Below are 17053 nucleotides of genomic sequence, written 5' to 3'. Positions count from 1 at the left end.
TTTAAACAATTAATTGCCTTAGAAACACTTTTATGTTGTATATTCCAAACGCTCGTTCAAGAAGGTCATTCTTTTTTTGTCATAAACAAACCTAAAAATAAAAATATTATCAAACAGAAGCAATTTCCTGAATAACAAGTTTAGTTTTATAATCTATTATAGACATTATATAACACCTTGTAATCTATTTAATTAGTAATGATAAAATACATTCTAATCCAGTAAACATTAGTTATTTTTCAATGCTATAATCGTAATAATTCAACACTTGTGCTGTAATTGTGTAAAAACGTTATGTAATGCAATAACCGCGACGCTCACACCAAGGCCAAACATTATCAAAAATTGCTTGTTATTTAAAACTGAAGCATTACTTACGACTGGCATTGTCGCTGTTTTTACATCATAAATTAAAATCCTGTGGTAATCCCGTGATGAAAATTAGTCTATGTCTACTTAAGATCTTCAACTATCAACGTACCAAGTTTCATTGCAATCGGTTCAATATTTTATTGTGAGATAATGATAAAGCATTAACCAAAGAAACTCGCTTTTGTAACCAACTTCAAAAAAAGGAGGAGGTTACTCAATTCGACCGTATATGTTTTTTTTTATGTCTGTTCGGGGATAACTCCGTCGTTTGTGAACCGATTTTGATAATTCTTTTTTTGTAGGAAAAGAGATATCCCTAGTTTGGTACCATGATAAGGAAACCAGTATCTGATGATGGAATCCCAAAGAAATCGAGGGAAACTCTCGAAAATTCGCATAACTTTTTACTGGGTGTACCGATTTTGATGATTTTTAATTTAATCGAAAGTCGATGTTTATCATCTAGTCACATTTAGATCTGATTACAACTTTTGGAGTAATCTTTGATAATGCGTATTTACTTGACTATTTTTTCGTCTACCTACGTTGTATTACTTGTCGATGTAACTGAAGTCGGTTTTTATTCGTTTGCCTGCAAACACAATTATATAGTATTAAGGTGTGAATAATTGTGACATAGTTTTGTAATTAAAAGTTATCAATATTGCAAGTTGTTTTAATATGTATTGAATATTTAAAATAAATATTATTATTATTTAAGATTCTTCTTTTTCTGTTAAGGATTATTATTCCTAGCTGTATGTTGCAAGGGTTGGCCTTCCGACAATCACGCTTCTGATCAAATTTTGTAATATTAACAATTAATGAAACATTGTATTCAAAAAAAAAAAAAAATTAGTAGGTTAAGATATATATTTAATTTTATGTATGACAAACCCTAGTTCGATTTGCCTTGTGCGTTTGTACGACAGATTATAAAAACACGTGATCGCTACACGTGAGCCGTTCAAAATATTAGGCGCTCAATGTTAGTTGATACTTGTCTATTGCTTATAACTGTTTCGATATTTCAAAATACGTCGATGAATAATGAGGCTTTCAGAACAAAACTGTACTATAAAACTGGTCACTGAGTCATATTATATTACTAACTTACCCCGAAAATGTTGTTTTGCCGTATATGTTATGTTATAAACCCCCTTAATTTCCCCCCCCCCCCCCTTATAACTTAGGGCTATGAAAAATAAATTTTGGCCAATTCGCAGACCTACTCGATATGCACACAAAATTTCATAAAAATCGGTCCAGCCGTTTCGGAGGAGTATTGTAACTAATACTGAGACACGAGAATTTTATATATAATATACAACTATGAATTTTACAATTGTACAAGCTTTTATGATTAGTTTCGGAATTTCTCAACGTACTACATACATACATATACATAAATATTGTTTGCTTGTTAGGGATGGCATCTGTATTCTGTTCCATATCTTTCGTTGGCGTGAGTAAAGTAGCCTTTACATTGTAACAGTGTTTTATATGATATTTTGGCATTGATTGTTATTGTTATAAAAAACCAAAAATCTGAAAACATCGCTAAATTAAACTATTAAAGATAATAATAATAAAAAAAACTAATGTATACTTATATCCATCATTTATAAATATTACAAAGCGTGCTGTGTGTGATTTCTTTCGTACACATTTAAATGTTATTTATAAGTTTTGTGACATAGTAAATTGTTTTGTATACTAATTAATTATTACGATGTTTCCCTTATTATGTATGTATTTATTAGACAAACTTGAGACATAAATAGAGGATTTAAAATAAACCAATATAAAATATATGATCGAAATGTTACGAAACTAGTAAGGAAATTTTTAAAATATATATTTTTAATAAATATAAATTACATAGATCTTGTCCGTGGCTTCGCTCAGTTTGGCTGTTCCGTATTCTCCAATCAAAATAAAGCCTGTGTCACTCAGTGATAACGTAGAATTCTCCTGGTAATTTTTTTATAAGCTGGCTAATAGTTGAGTTTATCTATTACAAGCATTCAAAATATTTATCCTTTATAATAGTACTATAGAATATACTGACTTCGAGGCTTTGCTTGAGTGGTCTATTTGTTTACATAGTACCGAAATATTTTACATATTAAAAATTTACTACCCATTGTTTCTTAACAAATTAACTTTAGTGCTTCTTTCAACTTAGGTAGTTTAACATTATTATATTACAAACCACCTTTTGTATCTGTTTAGTGTTTAAAATTTGATTCATGAATTCTTTTTTTGTAAAGAAGTACCTGTTTTTAGAATTGACTATAAACGCCATTGTGCGTATAAAATTTATATTCAATCAATAAAAAACGTGTTTAGGAAGTTACAAGGTAAGGTCAATGCCGAAGCACTTAAGGCACGTTCAAATGATGCATATGAGAAAAGAGGATTGATAATTAAAATTTACTATTTTATTAGACTTATCAAAGACATTATACAACATTATATTGTTTTTAAGTGTTTATAGACTACGATTTTCTGTTTTTTTTTTCTTGTTGCTTCTGTAGTCTATCGGACTAAAAGAACAATGAATCATTATTTTAGAACTAAAGTATAATTTTGTAACAAACGTTAGAATAATATTATCGAGCATAACTTAAGAATGTTCTTTATTTTCGTTTCTTAAATAAATAAAACTCGTAAGATGTAAATGATTTCAGCAGTGTAAACGAAATTTGATTTATTTCGAAGAGAGAACATTTTGTTTTAACAATTATCGTGGAATCCGGCCTAAACCACACTTAACAAATCGAAATATTTTAACATTGTTTCATTAATTTTACTATATTACGGTTGATGACTAACATGATTTTTTTTAACCGACTTCCAAAAAAGGAGGAGGTTCTCAATTCGACTGTATTTTTTTTATGTATGTTACTTCAGAAATTGTGACTGGGTGGAGCGATTTTGACAAATTTTGTTTTAATCGAAAGGTGGTGTGTGCCAATTGGTCCCATTTAAATTTATTTGAGATCTAACAACTACTTTTTGAGTTATATCTAATAATGCGTTTTTACTTGACGCTTTTTTCGGCGACCTACGTTGTATTATACCGCATAACTTTCTACTGGATGTACCTATTTTGATAATTCTTTTTTTGTTGGAAAGAAAATATTCTTAGTTTAGTATCATGATAAGAAAACCAGGATCTGATAATGGGATCCCAGAGAAATCGAGGGAACTTCTTGAAAATCCGTAATAACTTTTTACTGGGTGTACCGATTTTGATAATTCTTTTTTTGTTGGAAAGGGAATATGCCTAGTTTGGTATCATGATAAAGAAACCGGGATCTGATGATGGGATCCTAGAGAAATCGAGGGAAACTCTCGAAAATCCGTAATAGCTTTTTACTGGGTGTACCGATTTTGATAATTTTTAATTTAATCGAAAGCTGATGTTTATCATGTAGTCACATATAAATTTTATCGAGATCTGATAACAACTTTTTGAGTAATCTTTGATAACGCGTAGTTACTTGACTATTTTTTCGTCGATCTACGTTGTATTACTCGTCGATGTAATAGAAGTCGGTTTTTTTTCGTTTGCGAGCAAACACAATTATTATTTGATGATTTTATCAAGAGCGAATTCGTAAACACGAAAGTAATAACAAACAAAATAGTTATTTTGTGGTTTGCACTTTTGTGTAGTTATAATATAAATTTACTTTGTACGAAATAATAAAACTAAAATCTCTAAGAGTGCGCTTTTACAGCTTACAGCTTTTTTCATTAAAATACTGTAAAAATTATCAATTTTTCAACCTTTGAATAATCCTTATGATTAGATTCTACGAACTATTTATGTATAGGGCATTCAACTCCTTACTACGTTCCTTCAAATGGGGGGTTCTATTGTTTTTATCACGTTCCACGTGAAAAAAAAATGATACTTTTTTTTAATTTACTTTGCCTTAATATATGCTACTCTGGCAAGGCACTCCTGCATAATTATCCAAAGAGCTAAGAATTCTCCACTACGTATAATACAGAAGGAGTTTATCAAAGTAGCTCGTCTATTTAAACAAAGACAAATTAAAAACAAAAATAAAATAGAACGCGGGACGTGATCTATTACACATACAGAACCCACCACCATTTGGAGGAACGCTGTCAGAAGTCGAACACTCTGTATACTGATAGTATAATTAGGACATTAAGTCATGTACCTATTTTAACTAAACCTAATTTTTTATATTGTCCTAGCAACAAGTTTAATTTGCATTATTTATTAAGTAACCTTGTCCTTGTTTCAAAACTTAAATATTTTTAATAAAATTATTTTTAATTATTCTTTTCGAACATTGATAATTCACATTCAAATTACGACCTTTTTAAATTAATTTTATGTTGTTCCTTTCATTGAGTTTGATTAAGCACTTAATAACTTAGTAAAACATGTTTAATAATTATAATTATAAAGTAATTAATTTTAGTTTTAATTGCTTACATTATATATTATTATAATTACAATTTAAATATTGCATTGCAAGCATGAATTAATATAAAATAAATCTTTGAAGAAATTTTAATCATATCCGAATTGTATAGCTCCTACCGCCATCTATCGGTGAATTCTAAAAACAATGAGCCAGTTTCACGCTTATCCATCATAATCGTGTACATTGTTTCAATAACTCGAAGTATTTACAATTTTCACGCATACTTAAATGCTGTAATAACGTATGTAAATGGCTTTAGTACTATTGTACTGTGATATATATAAAATGAAATAAATGACAATGAACAAGGAAGTATCGCTATTGGAACTTTCGACTATAATTTCGTTAGGCTGATTACATACGTAGCGTTCGTTATTGTTTATGTTGGTTACTGAAGTAAAAATTTGGAAGTAAAAATTCTTTACGCACGCTTGACTTGGGGAGTAAGCTGGTGAATGCGTGACGAGAGCGTTATGAAAAGTGTGATCGGGCGAGGCGAACGGAAGTTGAGAGGGAGATATAAGTTAGATGGAGCTAAAGAAGTTGTACTTCAGTCGTGTGGTCGGTCTTCAGTCGTGTTAATAAATACAGAATTCTAAACTTTTTAAACTTAACATTAATCAAACATTTATGGAAAATAAATTTATATGTTATTTTTAGTTATACGACATTGAGGAAGACCTTCATATGAAACGCAGTTAAGAATGTCAACTGAGCTATTAACTGTTTAAACCATAGTTGTAAAATTGAATGTAACAACTCAAAAAAAAAAAAACAGTATCGTTGGTTTGTGTTCGCCAGAAATATATCATAGGTACCGGAAAGTCCACGATTACGTATTAAATGAGTTGTGAATTACTCGAGACAATGGCGAGGGTTGAACTTACGACCACATATACGTTATTCATACGCAATGCATGTCGGTAATCTTAATTGGCGTTAAAAGTGACAATATATTTACCAAATAAATTGACTAATGTAGTCCGCGTGAAGAATAGCGTTTTATGTAAGTGTTTTAATTTTAATACTGATCTTTCCGTGATCACGGTGTCTGTAACATCGTCAAAATGTCAATAATAATAAAATCTAATAATTCTAATGCCAGCAGCGTCTTCGGTGCGACAAAGCCAGCCCTGCGGTCACTAACCCGCCTGCCCAGCGTGGTGACTATGGGCAAAACACACGAGTTCACGCCATTTTTAGCGCTAAATTGTGGAGGCCTATGTCCAACAGTGGACTGTATTAGGCTGAAGTGATGTATTCTAATGTATAATCTCAAAATTTATATCACATTAAGTTTCATTTTAACAAAAACGTTAACACCGATGCTATTGTGTTGTTTTACTGATGCTATATTATGATATATTACGCTTCAGCCTGTAATATCCCACTACTGGGCATAGGCCTCTTTCTCCATGTAGGAGAAGGATCAGAGCTTAATCCACCACGCTGCTCCAATGCGGGTTGGCGGATATATTCCCTACTATGAGTAACGATTGCTATCAGATGTACATGATAACAACCGGGACCGACAGTTTAACGTGCTCTCCGAGGCACGGTGGGGAGACCCACAAGGACTGCACAAACACCCAGACCACGGCAAACACCCGTATGGCCAATACAAATGTTTATCATGTGCGGGGATCGAACCCGCAACCGCCAGCGCAACAGGTACAATCCATGGCTGTTATCATTGCGCCAACGCGTGTCATTATGATATATTAGCTAACATACAAATAATTAATCGATTCATTGCTTTAGTTTACAAGAACTAATATCATACTAAAACTTACTACGATAAATTTCTCAATGGAGTAGAACATTTTGACCTATACAAATAAAATACTGTTTAACTTTACTTTGTGCATGAAAAAAAAAAAAAAACAATTCATCTCATAGTGCAATTACTTTTGAAGAAATTCAATTTAAAGTTAACATATCATATGTAGTTTCCACGACATTGATTGACAGACAATGTTTTATTGCGAGTAAAATAACAATAGCACATCTTCGAACCGAAAATGAGCTTGCAAGAAATTTATCCTATTTGATGTGATTTGGGAAATAAATTAATCTGGCTTAGTGATGTATAATTGATGATATTTAGTTTTTGTAAGAGTATCAAATATATCCATGTTGCAATCCATTACTTTGCGTTTATGTGAATTTTTGATGATGAAATTAATGGCAAATATAGACATGTAGATGAGATTGATGTATTGAACACATATTATATCACACTTATCTTAGAACTAGTTTGTACTTCTATTTGTATGCCTGCAATACTTTTATTGATCTAAAGAATTTTGTTATCACACGATCATTCGTTAGGTAGACAAATTGTCTACATGTGCAGTTTTGCTTTATATTTGTGCTTGTTGTATATTTTTTTATATTCGCTTATTTACTTATGTAAATGTGCCTGCCTAAAACTTGTTATCAAAACAGAGGTAATAATATATCCCTTTTAGACACGTCAAGCCGTTGTTAGTACGACTTATTCAAGTCTAGTTTGAAAAAGAGAACGCCTATAAAAAATATATCTTGTGGTAATCACATAAATTAGGTAGTTCTTTATCAGTGATGTAATATTTTTTAAACACTAGACTTGTCTACAGCATTTATACCGCACTAGTATAAGTAGCCTTGTCTGCGTGTGACGGTAAGTCCAAGGTTAGTTGTATTTTGTTCCGCGCTTCGCCATGACGCAATGAGCCAGATGTAGGCGCTCCGTTATCACCGGCGCCTAGATACCGCAGTTGCTATGTTTCAGTTATTGCGTTGCTGATAAAACCATCAATGGCTTTATCCTGAGAAATTTTTAAAATATGTTACAAATTGCTTTTGCTTGTTTTGCTTTTAACGGACCATGTTGTTCAGGTCTTTTAAAGGTGTTCTCATTATTTATGTTTATGATAGTCTTAATAATAGATCGGGAAAAAAGTCTTTTCGTGTTTTCTAGTAAAAAGTTGCAATAAAATCTTTTTAGTTGTATTCTTTGTAATTGCCTAGTTTTGATACATTGAAAAGGTGACATTTTAATGAAATTAAAAAGTAAAAAAAGTTTTTCGCCACTTTTCATTTGTTTTTTTTTATCTGCCAAAATAGGTGAACCCAACGAAGAAATTCGATACATTTTGAAGTTACATTTTAAAAAAATAAAGGGAAAATGCGATTCAAACCGCGAAAAAAAAATTGTGACTGCACTGTCAGTGCGAAGAGCACAAAATTGGTTTAAACGTTTTCATTCAGGAAATTTTGATGTCAAACATGCATTCGCTCTGGTCGTCTACTTACGGATAAACTACGACATTTTTTCAAAAGTGGACCTAGATTGATATTAGAGTAGTCACAATATAGCTGAAGAATTGACACAATAATATTAGTCACTACCTACGAGATGGTGGCAAGTTATCGAACAAAATGTTACATAGGTATATAAGTATTGTATTTAATGTAAATAAATCACCTTGAATTTCTATATAAAATACAAAGACACGTCTTTACCGACCGATATCGATCCTTATGAGAAAACAGATTGGTAGAAATATACTATTTTTGATTTTTCCCAACCGGAGATTTTTTACTGTTTTTCGGGCGATGAACAGTGTCATACAGAAATATTGTATATATTGTATGTATACAGAAGGCAAAACCAAACTAAAGTTACTGATATTAGCAGCGACTATCCCAAGGCCCTAATAGACGTGGGCGCACATGAAATCGTTCAGATTCTTAAAATATATAAGTACTCGTACATTTTCATACCGAACTATTAATAGCTCAAACCTTTGGTTACAAATGAAATTGCTCGCATCACGGAATAAGTAATCTAGATTAAGCTACTTCTTTTCATTTATTTTACGATCTCATGTTATGATTTTATATAGGTTATATTTATATCATTGTTAAACTACTTTCTTATATACACATGTAATGTAACGTCCCATTATAGTAATTAAAGTATATAACTCAAAATAAATCGCATACAATTATATATACATTTTCTATGAATACAAATGTATCAAGTTATTTCGGCGTGAAGTACAGAGTGTGTATAAAAATAGTATCTCTGTCTGTATCAAGAAGTACAGTCAAATATATTTCAGTTTTCAAAAATGATTTCATTTATGACAATTACGTAGATCAATTAATTGACTACAAATTATGCCATATATATCTCAAACTACTATCACATCACTCATCACGACAAAGTCCTGCATTAATAGACGTGTCGAATAGTCAATGACTGAAATAAATTGATAAGGGTAGGAGTTTCGTATCCTACCATTTCCCTCTGCAATGTAATAGATAGTTTCCACTAAGAACGATAATTGCTATCAAGTTTTTATCTTTCTTCGGTGTGATGACTTCTACAAAGCATAGAAGATAATAAGCACAGATTTGAAAACAAAACCCAAAAATACCCTAAGTGGGAATTAATAATCTTAATACTCCTGCGCTCAAACAAACATAATGTACGGCTCTCTCGCTCATGAAGAATTTGTTTCACCAAATAGTTTACGATTGGTATTTCTTCCAAAATGACTTCTAGGTATCACGCTTGGTGGTCGTCTCAACTTACAAATCTCGTTTAGTTACACGTGCACAGTATTTATCGTAACCGTTTATTGTAATTGAACTACTAAGCACCTATCTACTTTATTAAGGATTAAATGGCTTGACGTAATTAATGGGAATAAGAACTTTCTCTTCGAAAAAATTATTAGAATATATTTATTTAAATTTCATATCACTGAGATGTTAATGGGGATTAAGGAATAAATACGATAATCTTTTTCTCTTATAAAAATACCAAGTTTTTAACGGTTTTTTTTTTCTATTCTTCCAGGCCGTCAATTTAAAGCACACAAGGTAATCCTTGCGGCTTGCAGCAAACACTTCCAGGAGTTGTTCGACACCGCGCCGCCTAGCCATGCGGGCGCCTGCTATGTATTCCTCGAGGCAACCACTGCTGACAACATGCAGGCTCTTCTCGAGTTTATGTACAAAGGAGAGGTGCACGTCAGTCAAGACGCCCTCTCCAGTTTTCTTAAGAGTGGGGAGAATTTACAGGTAAGATTCCTTTTTTTATTAACTATATTAAGTTTTATAAAGGTTATTTTTTTTATTTTATTTTTATTGTATCTGATCTTAAATATTAAAGATATTCCTAGTTAAATTAAAGTACAGAGTACAATAGCCTTAGCCATACCGATAAATTATAAATCCTCTTATAATTCAAATCATATTTTCATATATATGAATGTTCAAATATCGACGATAAAAATTCACTTTCCAGGTCAAAGGCCTATCAATGGAAATGTCTAACGATGCTTGGGTGAAACAACAGACTCAGCAATCATCAGAACGCCATCAGACTCGCGTCAAGACGAGTCCGGTGTCCGGTTCTGGTAACTGCGATGTCCAGGATTCGGCTCCACCTCAAACGCACACGGCCACATTTGCGCCGATCATGCCCCAATATGGAATGCCACTACATAGTGGCAGCGGCAGTATGGGCCGGTATGCCCCACCAGCCCACCTGCCCATACATTCGACTTCGCACCGCAGACCACCTCAACCAAAACCTTCACCGTCTCAAAGTCCACACGCTAGGAATTACAGGTGCATTATTAAATTACGTTTTTCATAAAACTTTGGTTTTGTTGAGCTTCCGAGATTATTCGTCATGCTTAATTAAACAGGAAAATTCTTTAAAACATTAAATTACAAATACTCGTACATTTCTTTGTATTAGAACCTAATCTTTAGTCTTTCTAAATGTTCTAGTAAATTTTATTAAGAGCTGACACGTCCATGACCCTTAAAGCTCTTAAAACACATTAATTGTTCTTTAAGTTATTTGCAATTCATAGCATTCATTCATATTCTATCTATAATTGTGAAATAAGATTAGACACATTTACCGAATATATGCAATGCACACAACAGCCTATAATATAATTTTACAATACGTGTATTGTAAAATATTATAGGCAAAGCTCATCATCTTCGCATTGCGGCAGCGTCGCCGACGAGCCGGACACGCGTTCGTCGCCTGGCGCCGGCGCCCGGTACGAAGAAACGCAGCCAGACTGCACGTCGACCCTTGCTAACCCGATCAAGAACAATGGATATGAACGAGCCGCTTCAGTTAATGATGATATGATGGAACGCCTCTCTAACGATCAAGGGGCTGAGGGTGTGTTTCATTTATTTTTAATTTATTTTACATTAAAAATAATGGATAATTTTGATTTCATCCTTTAGGCTAATCCTACGAGTATCTTTATCTATCCTTGTACACAACCAAAATTTAGTACACTCTAAGAATATTTTGAAATATATATACTAGTAACTAGTAAGTGCTGTGTGGGCTACGGCACCAAAGAATTTAGCCACCCCCTCTCTTCCCGTGGGTGTCGTAAGAGGCGACTAAGGGATTCCAAGGTTCCACTACCACCTTGGAACTTAAGAAGCCGACCGATGGCGGGATAACCATCTAACCGCTGGCTTAGAAACACACAGGCCGAAGACGGGCAGCAGCGTCTTCGGTGCGACAAAGCCAGCCCTGCGGTCACCAACCCGCCTGCCCAGCGTGGTGACTATGGGCAACACACATGAGTTCATGCATTTTTGGCGCGAACTTGTGGAGGCCTATGTCCAGCAGTGGACTGCAATAGGCTGGAATGATGATGATGATGATGATACTAGTAATATCTTGTTGCGATGCCTCCTACGCATTAATCGGAACTTGTATTTACAAAATCAATATTAATATTTCCACTTGACCTTGTTTTTACATAAAACCATTTATTTCATTAGTTTGCCATCGATATTTTATTATCTTCAAATTATCCAATTTATACTGAATACCGATGAGTGACAATACTTTTTCAAAAAATTTGTGCTTCAGAGAGTTATATAAAGATCGCCATCTGATGATACCAAAGATAAATTTACAACTAATCTATCATTTGGTATGAATGTTTTCTGATTCAACGTTACCTTCTTCCAGATCTACGGGTAAAGAGTGAAAATGACTATCACACGAGTGGCTACAACAACTCGCCGCCACCAGCCGTACCGATCCCCACGACAAACTACCATGATAAGCCGCATGAGACATCGCCCGTACCGCCTAAACCCAGCCCCGACATTTGGCCCACGAAACTGATTACTAGCAAATCTGGAGGAATTGCAACTGCTGATGGTCAGTTATTATGCTTTTACTGCAGCTATTATGATTTTACAGTAGTAATTGTTTTGATCATCAGCCTATCATTGTCCACCGTGGGACGTAAACCTCCTACCAGGGTTCGCTAGGAGACAATATCACCCGCTTTCGCTATCCCATCACTACTAGTAACCCTCTGTAAGGTATCCTTGATCCTACAAATATTGTCATTGTTCTGCGGTAAATACAAAATGTGATACCGCATTTTGATGATTACATACGCATATTGTGATACAAAATGTGATACCGCATTTTGATGATTCATCCCGGATGTATAAAAACAGACATTTTACAACAAAAAAAAAAGTTGAAACAATACAATACTTTATTGCACCACAACATGGATTTACATTCAGTGAATTAAATTACAAGTGATAAACAACAGGCGCATATATCGCTAGAAGAGCGACCTTCCAGGCTATATGCATCAATAAGATACTTTTTTTTAAATAAACTTAATAGTATGATACTTTTATTTAAAATCAAATCAATCATGGTTTCCTAAGTTTTAAACACACTAAAAAAACATTGAAAGAAACTAAAACTTATTCCGCTACAATAAAATTCCAGGTAAAAAATTAAAGTGTCCATACTGCGAGAGACTCTACGGATACGAGACGAACCTGCGCGCCCACATCCGGCAGCGGCACCAGGGCATCCGCGTGCCGTGCCCGCACTGCTCGCGCACCTTCACGCGCAACAACACCGTGCGGCGCCACATCGCGCGCGAGCACCGCCACCAGGTCACCCCGCACCTCGCCCAGGGCCCGCTCCCCAACCACACGAACTAAATTGTGTTTTATATTTTATAAAACTTTTATCAACCGAACTACCTCTGCTCTTTCCGACGCGCGCGGACGACCTCTATACGGATTTTACACTTCACGATTGATCAGACTATTAAATTGACGGTAGATCGAAATCGTGTTCTACTTTTTATCTTATAATCGTGGTCGCCCGCGTCGCGTCACTTCTTTGTAACTCGCGTACAATAATTATACCTCGTTGATGCATATTATGTAACAGTAATCTACCTCAGAAATTGATCTTACGATTTTTTAAGATTTTGGAATTTTGCGATAATTGTTACTTAATTTAATGTTCACGTGTGACTAGGAATGGTTGCTCAGTGCTCGTACTCGTATCCGATGTCCGGTACCGTGTTTTAAACATATTGTACCCTTTCGTGCACCGTCATCGCGTTTACGTACCTTAATTTGACTGTGAGATAAAGTTACCTTGTATAAACTTTTTATTATTTTGGGCTCTCGGTCGTATGACATAGCTTATATCCTATTTACTGAGCTAGGGAATCTTAGGGATGTTGTTGAGACTGATGGTCATAGGCTAAGTGTATGTAAATAATAGGAGAATGTTGTATATAGCCATGGCCTAGGTTGAGACATTCGTTTGACGTTGTACGGTGGCAAAATATTCAACGATATCTTTTATTATTTACTCCTTTTATTATATTATATATTCATATTTGCAATAGACTGTTAAACTGGGTTTAGTTATATTATTTGAACACATCTGTGATACAATAGGTCAAGCTCTATATATTTTAGTTTTTGCCACTTTAAGAGATAAAAGTAGTGAAGCGGGAGTTCAAACTGTTTTGCACCGTTAAGTTAGACAGTTTTATTTTGTACAAAGTACAATTTGCCCTAGACGCATAAGTAGGTAGATAAAAAAAACGTGTTAAAATTTTTGCATGTAAGGTTTGAGGCGTGAATGTTTTTATTATTATCCATTACCGTCGTTCGTTCCAGGCTAGCCTGACGGATGTTACTATTGAGACCAATAATTATATGTTTCTACGCGATGGTGTCGATTTTAACATTCCGTTTTTAAATTATTTTTTTTTTCGTCATTGTGCATTTAGATGAAGGCCACTTGTTACTTTTATACCTAGTCATTTCAAGTGCAACAGTTGAGATTTAAAGAATAATTATTTAATAAATATAATAGTGTTGCGGCGTTATTGTATTATAATTGTTGTGTGGACGCCGTCGACGCTCAGATCCGCTTCAGTTATATGAACATTTAAATTCCGAACTTTATTTTTTCTTAAGTTGAACTTAAACACATAGCAATTGGGACAGTGCCAAATAACCTCAATTTTAAGTACACATCTATTATTATTTATTTTTGTTAAGTGTGAATGTAGCGACTGTGTGTAATTCCTGATATTTAGGAATGAGTTGCATTCATATTTATTATATTTATATTTTTAGTGTACATTATTTTTTTATATATAGATGCTTTACAAAGGCTCAGTGATTTATTGTTAAATTAGCAGTTTCTGTATGTTCGTTACTCAGTAATAATTTACCTCATTTTTTATCGCATTTAAGACTTATACTATATACTTTGCAAATGTGCAGTCCTTTTAGTGTCAGTTTGGATAGGATTATTGTACCTAAACTTTTTAAACTATTAAAATAAATATATTTTTCACTGAAATAGATTTTACTAGCTCGTTTTATATTTATATTAGATTTATGTAATATTCGAAGATGCTATTTTAAATCACAAACAATAAATAAGGCGTTGAGAAGTTATTATTCATTCGAACTAGCAATTTTTATTGTTTATTTTAAATTGTAACCAAACATTAACGATATATTGTGTTATTTCAAGATATGAGTCGAAGGGATATTTATTTTTGAACAGAGGAAATATAAAATGTAACGTATCATCCGATAAAGTTTTGATTGTATCTAAAATATGGTTTGGGTTGGGTTGTAAAAGATAAAAGCAATAACATGGAAAAATTAAAAAAAAAAGGAAAAAAAGAACTACGGAGATATCGATAAGATATACACAGGAAATAATCGATTCGTAAGTGTGAGACCACACGCACATTAGATTCTCCAAACAGGCGTAAGTTCAGACTATACGTAACTATTTGCGCTGTCTGGTTCGCGCAGCTAAGCTGTTGTTATTAAGCTGTTGTAATGTGACTTTGACAAAAATCTCTTTTTATTTCAGCGAGACATAAATGTGATGACTTGACTCGTATGTGCATTTCCGAATGCAAAAATGTCCCCTCTAGCTTTTTATTTACACAAGTTAATTATACAATTTTGCGCATAAATACGCAAACTAGATTGCGTGAGTAAACTCTGTTGTCTGTATAGTCAAAACTTGCCTACAGCCGTTGTTTTGTTGAGATTTAGTGTGGAACTTGGTCTTATTTTATAATAACACTGAAATGATATTTCTATACTGTTTGTTACCTTACGGCGATGTAAGTATTCGAGAATTACCATCAAAAGCGATGCCTTGTATTTCGGGCAGACAGGACTATTTTGGGGCGGTGAAATTATCGTAATATTTTTGTTGATCGAATCTATGACGATTATTTGTAATTATTATTGTTTCATATTTTTGGAATTCTTGTGTTAGGCGTACTATTGTTAAGACATGTGTTTTTACTATTTCAATTATAAATTGTTAAAACTTTATTTTTTACTATATTTGAAAAATTAATTAGAAAGAAGATTAAGTAATTATTCTTTTTTATCATTTCGTTTTGTCTTATGAATTCAAAATTCATATATGTGATTTCTTTTGACATTTAATGTTTATTTGTGATACGTAAGAAGGAAATTGCATTAATGCATCACGTTAAGCTTTCTTTTTCGATTAATAGCGTATAATTTTAAGGGGTCTTGATGGTTTCTCTGAGCGTTGACACTAAGGGATCGCCATTATTTCTATTATTATTGTTTTATTATGTATTTGTAAGGTACAAGTTAAAAGGCCATCACAAATCATATGTCAATTTTTATTATAAAAAAGAATTTATAATTTCCTACAACCAAGTTTTTGTGATTGTAAAAAATGGAAAAATTGATCGTTTGGCATCATGTCACACATAAGTTATTGCAATGTTAAATTTAAATATAAGTGGATGAGTTACTAGGTACCCAATAGTTGTAATGTTGTATTCGATGTGGAATATCACACTTAGTCGATGTATCGCAATCCTCTTCGACTTAGGTCGATCTCTCTCGCTTTTTGGATAGTAAATCTGGTTAGTAAATGTACGTAGTTACGAATGGCGACCAGCCGACATATTCTACATCTAATGTTACAGGAAATAAATCAAAGGAGTTGGATTTATTTGAGCAAGTGAATGTTGAAAAGGTACGCGATATTTCTAACTAACATCTATAGCTTATCTGTTTTAGCAAAAAACCGTTCACCATTCAACGATTCACTCGATCAAAACTGCATTACATTTTTTTTGCTTGAAATTAAGGCTCCCGTGGGCTCATTTTTTTTTTAGATTATTACGTATTTTAGTTAGTTTTATGCAAATATCGCGATATGTCGTGATGGTATTGCCAAAGATTGATACGGGTATGGTGACCCTCTGCCGTCACATGGGCTCTGCGTTTGCTCTACATTTAACGTTAAATCTTACATCTGTGACTCTGGGTACAAGTGTCGTTATATGTGCAGCGACCGCACAGCCCAACTTAGTATATAAGTTAATCTACCTCCAGGAATATAATTAGTAATAAATAAGCTTTTAAATAGATTTTTATATGATGGATTAATGTAAAATTTAGTATGTAAGAGAAAATATTATAAAAATAAAAAAAATTTTAAAGTACAAATATACTACCTCAGGATTCAAGTTTAGTCTCATAAAAATCTACGATTGCAAGTATTAAATTAACGTTTGAATATTATAATAACGAATTTTTTAATAAGTGACACATTGAGATGTTTATTGGACTGAACGTTAGCGGAACAATTTTATGTAATGTGGATGAGTGAAAAAAATGTACGTAACGTAAAGCGTTCAGTTATTGAATATTCGATATATTCTATAGCACGTTAATTGAATCTCTGTGAGGTAGTTGCCTGTTTCAACTCGGCTGTGCTCAACGACGTGAAGTTACGAGCGAAGTTACCTTTGAGTCGAGTTGATAGTCCTAGTATATAAGTA

General features: G+C 33.3%; 1 protein-coding gene across 1 annotated transcript in view; it reads left to right on the top strand.

The window, feature by feature from the left end:
* Positions 1 to 12878, top strand: part of LOC123668163 (zinc finger protein chinmo) — a 31720-nt gene extending 18842 nt beyond the window's left edge. Inside the window, exons 2-6 of the mRNA XM_045601956.1 lie at positions 9700 to 9923; positions 10150 to 10475; positions 10847 to 11052; positions 11869 to 12063; positions 12658 to 12878. Of these exons, the coding sequence (XP_045457912.1) occupies positions 9700 to 9923; positions 10150 to 10475; positions 10847 to 11052; positions 11869 to 12063; positions 12658 to 12878 (1172 nt within the window). The remainder of the gene's footprint in view (positions 1 to 9699; positions 9924 to 10149; positions 10476 to 10846; positions 11053 to 11868; positions 12064 to 12657) is intronic.
* Positions 12879 to 17053: the final 4175 nt, after the last annotated feature.

Source organism: Melitaea cinxia, chromosome 3 (genome assembly GCF_905220565.1).
Source record: "Melitaea cinxia chromosome 3, ilMelCinx1.1, whole genome shotgun sequence".
NCBI lineage: Eukaryota > Metazoa > Arthropoda > Insecta > Lepidoptera > Nymphalidae > Melitaea > Melitaea cinxia.
The sequence above is the reverse complement of the archived record's forward strand: the minus strand, read 5'-3'. Positions and strand labels throughout refer to the sequence as shown.